Source organism: Chenopodium quinoa, unplaced genomic scaffold (genome assembly GCF_001683475.1).
Source record: "Chenopodium quinoa cultivar QQ74 unplaced genomic scaffold, ASM168347v1, whole genome shotgun sequence".
Classification (NCBI taxonomy): domain Eukaryota; kingdom Viridiplantae; phylum Streptophyta; class Magnoliopsida; order Caryophyllales; family Amaranthaceae; genus Chenopodium; species Chenopodium quinoa.
Window position 1 is genome coordinate 4,398,187 of NW_018744367.1, and position 7,802 is coordinate 4,405,988.

A 7,802-nucleotide genomic window follows, 5' to 3' on the forward strand; every position below is an offset into this window, starting at 1 on the left:
AGCTTCTATTTATAGTTTGCATGTGCACCAAATGGATGTAAAGACAGGTTTTCTAAATGGTGACTTAGAAGAGGAAGTGTATATGAAACAACCTTAGGGTTTTGTGCTTCTTGGTAATGAAAGTAAAGTTTGTAAGTTGGTAAAGTCATTGTATAGATTAAAACAGGCTCCAAAACAGTGGCATGAAAAATTTGATTCTGCAATTTTGTCACATGGTTTTGATCATAATTGTGCAGATAGGTGCATTTATTCGAAGTTTACAAAAGACTATGGTGTCATTGTATGTTTATGTTGATGATATGTTAATCTTTGGCACAAATATGAGAGGCATTGATGAGACTAAAGAGTATTTAACTTCACATTTCAAAATGAAAGATATGGGTGAAGTTGATACTATTTTAGGAATCAAAGCTATCAAACATAGTGGGGGTTATGCATTGAGTCGAGCTCACTATGTTGATAAAATGCTTGGAAAATTCAAGCATTTGGATATCAAAGAGTTTAACACCCCTTATGATTCGTCTTGTAAATTAAACTTGAAAAGAATAATGGAAGAGCTATTGCTCAACTTGAGTATGCAAGTGCAATAGGAAGTTTGATGTATGCATCACATTGCACTAGGCCTGATATTACATTTGCTGTTTGTAAACTTTCTAGGTTTACAAGTAACCCTGGTGTTGAACATTGGAAAGCTATAAATAGGGCCTTTGGTTACTTAAAAAGAACTAGAAACTTTGGTTTGTACTATAATAAATTTCCAGCCGTTCTTGAGGGTTATTCAGATGCTAGTTGGATTACTAGTACTGGTGATAATAAGTCCACTAGTGGGTGGATTTTTATGCTTGGTGGAGGTGTTGTTTCTTGGGCATCTAAGAAACAGACTTGTATCACTCATTCCACAATGGAGGCTGAATTTTTTGCCATGGCAGCAGCAGGCAAAGAAGCAGAATGGCTAAGGAACATGTTATTAGATATAGAGTTGTGGCCACAACCAATGTCAGGCATTTCTGTGAATTGTGATGGTGAAGCTACTTTGTCTAGAGCTTATAATAAGATTTATAACGGGAAATCTAGACATATTATCGTGAGACATGCATATATACGACAACTAATTTCAAATGGAATGATAATTGTTGTATATATACAGTCTTCCAATAATTTGACAGATCCTTTCAATAAAGGATTACCAAGGGACATAGTGCATGCAATGTCCAAGGAAATTGGTTTAAAACCAATTGATTGATCAAGAACAACAAAAAACCAATCTTTTCTATAAAACTACCCCTATAATAAAGGTTAAATGTATAACAAGTTGTTCATTGATGGTATATTAACTATTGCTGAAATATAGTTAGTATATATCTGAGGGTGAGTATTAAACTCTTAATTAAGTTTCAAAGGTTATTTTTTGAACTTAACCTATATTAAAATAAGAAATGGTGTCGTTTCTAGCAAAGTGTGATTTCACTTTGGAGATGTCCATGAAGACCAGGATAACACATGGCCATAATAGTGCTACCAGTTTGAAGAATATTTGTTTTAACAAAAATGTGTGTGTAATTTTTTCGGTAATGACATTTGAGATTAAGGTTCAAAGCTACATGCTACCTTTAATTTCGTTGTTACTTTGAAAAGTTACAGTAGCTTAAGGTTCAAATCGATAAGATACCTTCATTGATGCATGTTTTTGTTGGTTTTAAACACTTACCAAATTTGGAAGACTAAGTGGGGGATTGTTAGAATTGTTACATATACACGCGCTCCATATACAAATATTTATTTTTACTGACCAAGCATTGCACTCATTGGAGGCAACAAACACTAATTAACTGCTATTAGCAGTTAATTATTATACACGTGAATGACTATCCGCTTCCTTATTTTTTTTATCCAAAAAATAAATTTATTAGCGGTTGTTTCATATTTGATTATGCAATTTTTCATTCTACAATTCACCCCGCCCTCTTATAGAAGTCATCGCACTTTTAGTCATACACCTCTAGTTCACTCAGTGTCAATGTCGTCTTTAACTTAAGTACTTTTCAATTGAAATTAGGAGTTATTACAGTTCTACGGATTATTAATGGTGGTTATATGTATGAAAATATCAAATATGGAACACTTTTCAATTATAAGGTCACTATCAATTTTTCCCTTCCCCCAAGAATGAAGTTAACACTGTCTTTCATAGTGTCAAAAATTAAGGATAATAAAATGTGAATAGAAAAGTTCATCTGAAATTTAAAATTCAATAGCATAAACATAATCTTGGAACATGAATTGATTATAGTAGTATTAGGAGAAGCACAATAGCAACAAGAAAATGATAATAACTAGAGAATCTTTAAGGCGCTTCTTTGGCTGATCATCTTGTATAATGCTCAATCACTTACCCTGCAATCAGGTACTAACATTATAATCAATATAGTGCGCTGAAGTAATAGAAATTGATTAGTGGCAAAAACAATGAAAAATAGTTGATTGGACATGCTTTATATTTGTGTACCTCTTTCAATTGGAAGTAACGCTTGTATTTGGGTTTGCAAAGGATGTTTCTTGCATGATATAGTTCGTTTAGAGCTTCCCTTATCTTCATTCGATCGTATGGAAAATGACTTGAGCAAGCAACTCCAACCTTTACGACAAACATCATGCACTCCTCTCGGTTTTTAAGCTTCACTTGAGTCATTGGTCTCGTTTCATCAGCTTCCTCACTTTCATTATCCTCCAAAAGTTTAGAGTCGACAATCTGCAATACTTTGTCTGGCAATGCTGCCTTTGCATACATATGGAGGCTCAAGTCTTCCTTGAACATATCGTTGGTGGGTCTCTTTCTTGTCATTAGCTCAAGCAGTAGAATTCCGTAACTGTAGAGATCGGCCTCGAGAGATGCTTCATTTCCCAAGCCATACTCTTGAATGAAACACAAACAATTTCCATAAAAAAGCTTATATCCACCAATGCAAAAGAATATTAAGTTTCATACCTGCTTATAATCTGTTATGATTTACCCTCATCTATTTTTTTTCAATTCTAGCACTATGACTAACATTGAGTTTTATGCAGCTAATTTCAATTTGTTAAAATATTGTGCATGTGGGGGTTGTTGCGAACGAAATTATAAAAATGACATACTGTTAAAAAAAAAAAAAGTGATAGTGGGTAAATAGTTTATATAAATGTAAGGGATGTTAGAGAAAAAATATATTTAAAAAATGCGAGTCAGGACATATATGAAGAGAAATATTATAGAGATAATAAATAATATTTCCATTTAAGGAAGTGTTGCATTTTAAAAAAAGGCTGATTATAATAAGTGTTGCAACTAATAAAATATGGAGCCAATGCACATGATAATTTATGAATTCTTTCAATTTTGTAGGAAGTATTAGAAGTATTAGAAATACCATTTTTACTTCAATTATCCTGCAATTATATTAGAATAAACTGTAGAAACCATTGTTGTAAATCACATGTTAATTAATTGATTAAGATGCAATTTAGTGGAAGAAGATTGCCCCTAAAAAAGAAACTTGTAGTGATAGTGTAGAGTTAATTACCTGGAGCAACATAGCCAACGGTTCCCCTAACGCCAATTGAACTGCTTTGGTTTGGGTGAAAGGGCCGATCTAGGACCTTTGCTAACCCAAAATCTGCTACATGGGAAACCATGTTATCGTCAAGTAGTATGTTGCTTGGTTTTAGGTCACAGTGCACAATCGGACTATCACGCTCAGAATGGAGATAATTTAGTGCATGTGCCACATCAATGGCTATATCCAACCTTTGGAGAAGGCTCAGATTTCCATCTTCGTGTAGCCATCTCTCAACACTTCCGTTGGGCATGAACTCATAAACAAGAGCTTTGAATTCATTTCTCTGAAAATCCATACTTGAGCATACTGTTAGTATCCCAACCAAATTACGATGACGGATATTCCTCAATGCCTCACACTCTGCCATGAAACTCTTAGACCCACCTCTTTGTTGCAAGTTGAGTACTTTAATGGCAACTGTCTTTCCATCGAGTATTCCTTTAAAAACAGACCCAGAAGTTCCCGAGCCAAGCAAATTTCTTGAAGAAAATCCATCAGTTACTTTGAGTAGCATGTCGTAGGACACTTACAAGAATGATTCCTTCCGTAGTGTGTTGGATGAGGTAGATTTCCTTTTCTTGCTATGACTTTTCAAGTAGAACCATATGCATGTGGCCATGACCAATACCCCAACAAATGCACACATTATGATAAATGTCATCTTGAGAGCATGAGATCTTCTTTTCTTCCCCTTTTTCTCCGCACAACGCGGTAGATGCAGCTCCAAAATTCCGCCACAGAGCTTACTATTGCCATCCAGAAATATTGCACTTGCATTTGCAAATACTCCTTTTGTTGGAACACTCCCCTCAAAATCATTATGAGATAAGTTTACAAACAATATCATTGGAAGGGTAGAAAAATATTCAGGAATGATGCCAGAAAGATTGTTCTTGGAAAGATCAACTTTTAAGAGACTTTTCAAAGAGGCGAATGTCGTAGGAATTGAACCATGAAACATATTATCACCCATACCCAATAATTCAAGACCAGGCAGGCCACTAAAGACATCTGGAATTTTCCCTATTAGTTTATTTTTATACACAATAAATTTTATCATGTTGATCTGCTTATTGATCTCAACAGGTATGGGCCCTTTTAATTGATTATAAGCTAAATCTAATGTAATAAATTTGGCATATCCTCCAAAGAGATTCTTAGGTAAGGGTCCATTGAAATTATTAGCCGATAGATACAAATATAACAAGCTTTTACAATTGCCAAGGCTTGGAGGTATTCTGCCTTCCAGATTATTATACCTTAAGTTGACTCTGCTCAAATGCGATAAATTTCCGATCGAAAAAGGAATTTCACCTGTTAATTTGTTGTTATAAAGATATAATCCTTCTAGCTTTTGAAGCTTTCCAATATCTTGAGGGATGGTTCCAGTGAGCCCAGTTTTAGACATGTCTATGATCCACTTAATTGATTTTGTTCAATTGCAAGGCAAGTTAAATTAGTGGAAAGATTGGCTACTACATTTGGCAATAATCCTGTGAAGTGATTTGATCCCAATTTTAGTACATGCAATTTGGTACAGTTAACCAATGTACTAATAAAAGAGATGTCACCTTCAAAACTATTGTCATAGAGGCTAAGCCATTGCAGGTTATGGAGGTGTCCAAAATGAAAATTGGAAATGCTACCTGTGAAGTTGTTACTACCTATTTCAATGAATTGAAGACTAGTGAGGTTTAATAAGGAGATTGGTAATGGTCCTGACAGGCGGTTATTAGAAAGTTGTAGGACTTTTAATTGAGGAAGTGTGAAACCTATAAGCGGTGGAATTCTCCCCTGTAGTTGGTTGTTAGTCAAATCTATTAATTCAAGGAAGGATAGGTTGAAGATGAATGGGGGAATCATACCAGTGAAAGTATTGAAGGAAACATCAAGAAAGTTGAGGCGAGACAATGCTCCTAATTCCATCGGAAGTTCCCCATGTATTTGAGGTTGGACAGTGCTCCTAATCCCATCGGAAGTTCCCCATGTAGATTGTTGATAGCTACAGAAAGATTTTGTAGGTTGATGCAACTTGAAATGTTGGCCGGAAATTCCCCACTTAGAGAGTTGTTGTTCAAATATAGTGATTGTAGCCTAAACAAACGACCAATCTGAGGGGGAATTTGACCTTGCAAACTATTATTGCTAAATCGAATCAATCTTAGGAAGCTGAGGTTTCCAATGAAGGGAGATATGGATCCTCCTAAACCCTTTGCAGGTAGTTGCAACTCTGTGACTTTATTATTATGTATGGGCCCACAAACGACGCCCTCCCAATAACAATGGTGAAGAGAGTGATTCCATGACCTCATAACACCATTGTTATTAGGACTACGATCGATAAGTTTGCTCTTAATGGCTAACAATGCCATGTAATCAGTTACATTCCCTCGATAATTAGTGTTATCGAGGGTATAAATTGTAGTGAGTTGTTGCATTGTTAAAACAAAAGGCAACAAGAAAAGTGTTGGTTGTATGAAAAACAGGGGATGGGCTGCCTTCATTTTGTTTGTTTTCATTCTTTTTTTCAGGTTTCGTTTTTGTGGTGCTTTCTAGCTTTAATTCTCATCTCTTTATATAGATTTTAAAATCCCCCCTGCTAGTCTACTACACGCGTGTATAGCAATATTATTATTTGTTATAATGCATAGCAAATATCGGTATTGCAAATTATATTAGTAAATAGCTGTTTTTTGAGAAATGGTGCAATATATTAAATTTTTGTAGTGGTTAATTGAAATATATATCACCGCCATAATGTTATAATGATTATACAATTTATGATTGACTTATTTTTCTCTAAATAATAAATTGTATTTCTTTATTTTTGGTATAAAATAGTATTATCAACATTTTATTTATTTATCAAATTTTTAGTTTCATTATATAATTTTAATAATTATTTTATGATATCTCAAAAAATATTTTTTTAAATTAGATTAAAATTTACGACGAGCCGTATTTATCACCACAGGACCAAGTACAAAGTAAGACACGTGATATTGACCGACACAGCGTTTTACCTCAAAAGCTTAGTTTGGTAAATAGTTTTGCCACGCGTCTACTTTCGTTTTATGTTTCGTAATTAAGCTTAGTTTGGAAAATCGTCTGTCAAGGGCGATGACCCATTAAGGTCAACACACACATCAAGCCTAATATCTACCAAATAGCCCTTATCTCCTAAGTAAAGTAATACGACTGCAGGACATATAAGGCTTGTCATGTCTACCACATAGCCTGATATCTACCTATTTACATGCAGAGATCAAAATTAAAATGAAAAAAAATCAGAGAGAATAAAAAATGGGGTTGCTTGACTCAGGTCAAGTCGTTGTCCTTATATTGTACGGTGTTTTAAATTTGTAATACTCACTCCAAGTCATGTGTAAGTCAATCTATCTTCTTGTGTAGAAAAGCTTCTCCATGTTTATCAAGTATCGTAATTGTTAAGTTAATACTTTGTTTTTTGAACCAACGTTTTAATTTTCAAATTATTAGTCCCCTTTATCTTACATATTTGAAATACAAATTTCTCATAGTCCGGAAAATTTTAATTGAAAGTTCAACAATTTCTTATATACTTTTTTATACCTACTTCGCTCTAATAATTGATAAGTTATAATTAGATATGCTTTAATTCAAGTAGTATAGTTGATAATTAAATGATGAGATCGATGAAATTGTATATTCCTGTATAGTTAGAATGAATTTTAAGCAGAGCATTGAGAGCAAAGAAAATTTGAAGGAGATGATTGTATATTGGTGAGAAATCTGAAAATGATTGGGATAAGAAGATTCTTTTTTATACTACGTATTAATATTTTTTTTGGCAAATGGATATTGTCATATGAGTGATGACCCGTGAAGTAAGGCCAAGTATATGTGTTTTTGGTTTGTGTCTTGTTTTGTAAAATCAATTAACTAATAACGCTAAAATAAGCTAAAACAAAAAAACCAAAAATCAAAAATGATTTCAACGAGCCCTAAGTACTCTTACATTGCAAAATGTTGATTTTCTGATGAAGGAAATCAATTGAGAGAAAATAAAGAGAGAAGAATTTGGGGAAAATTTTATTGTATCTGAAATCAATCAATTCTTACAGCAGCTAAGGCATATATATAGCCTGAGATAATAACTTAGAGTTTGTTACAAACTCTAACAAACTAATGCTAACTCAGCTTACAAGCATAACAAACTTGTGTAAC

At 33.8% G+C, this 7,802-nt stretch overlaps 2 protein-coding genes across 2 annotated transcripts; both read right to left on the minus strand.

Annotated features, from left to right (window-relative positions):
- Positions 1-2,385: 2,385 nt before the first annotated feature.
- On the minus strand, positions 2,386-4,110 carry LOC110696691 (probable LRR receptor-like serine/threonine-protein kinase At3g47570). The gene is made up of 3 exons (XM_021874044.1): positions 3,561-4,110; positions 2,507-2,913; positions 2,386-2,394 (listed from the first exon to the last, which is right to left on the minus strand). The coding sequence occupies exons 1-3, from the start codon at positions 4,108-4,110 to the stop codon at positions 2,386-2,388; spliced, it is 966 nt and encodes a 321-aa protein (XP_021729736.1).
- A 12-nt stretch (positions 4,111-4,122) lies between these two features.
- LOC110696693 (receptor kinase-like protein Xa21) lies at positions 4,123-5,004 on the minus strand. Its single transcript, XM_021874045.1, has one exon. It carries the CDS (start codon positions 5,002-5,004, stop codon positions 4,123-4,125), a length of 882 nt encoding a protein of 293 aa, XP_021729737.1.
- Positions 5,005-7,802: the final 2,798 nt, after the last annotated feature.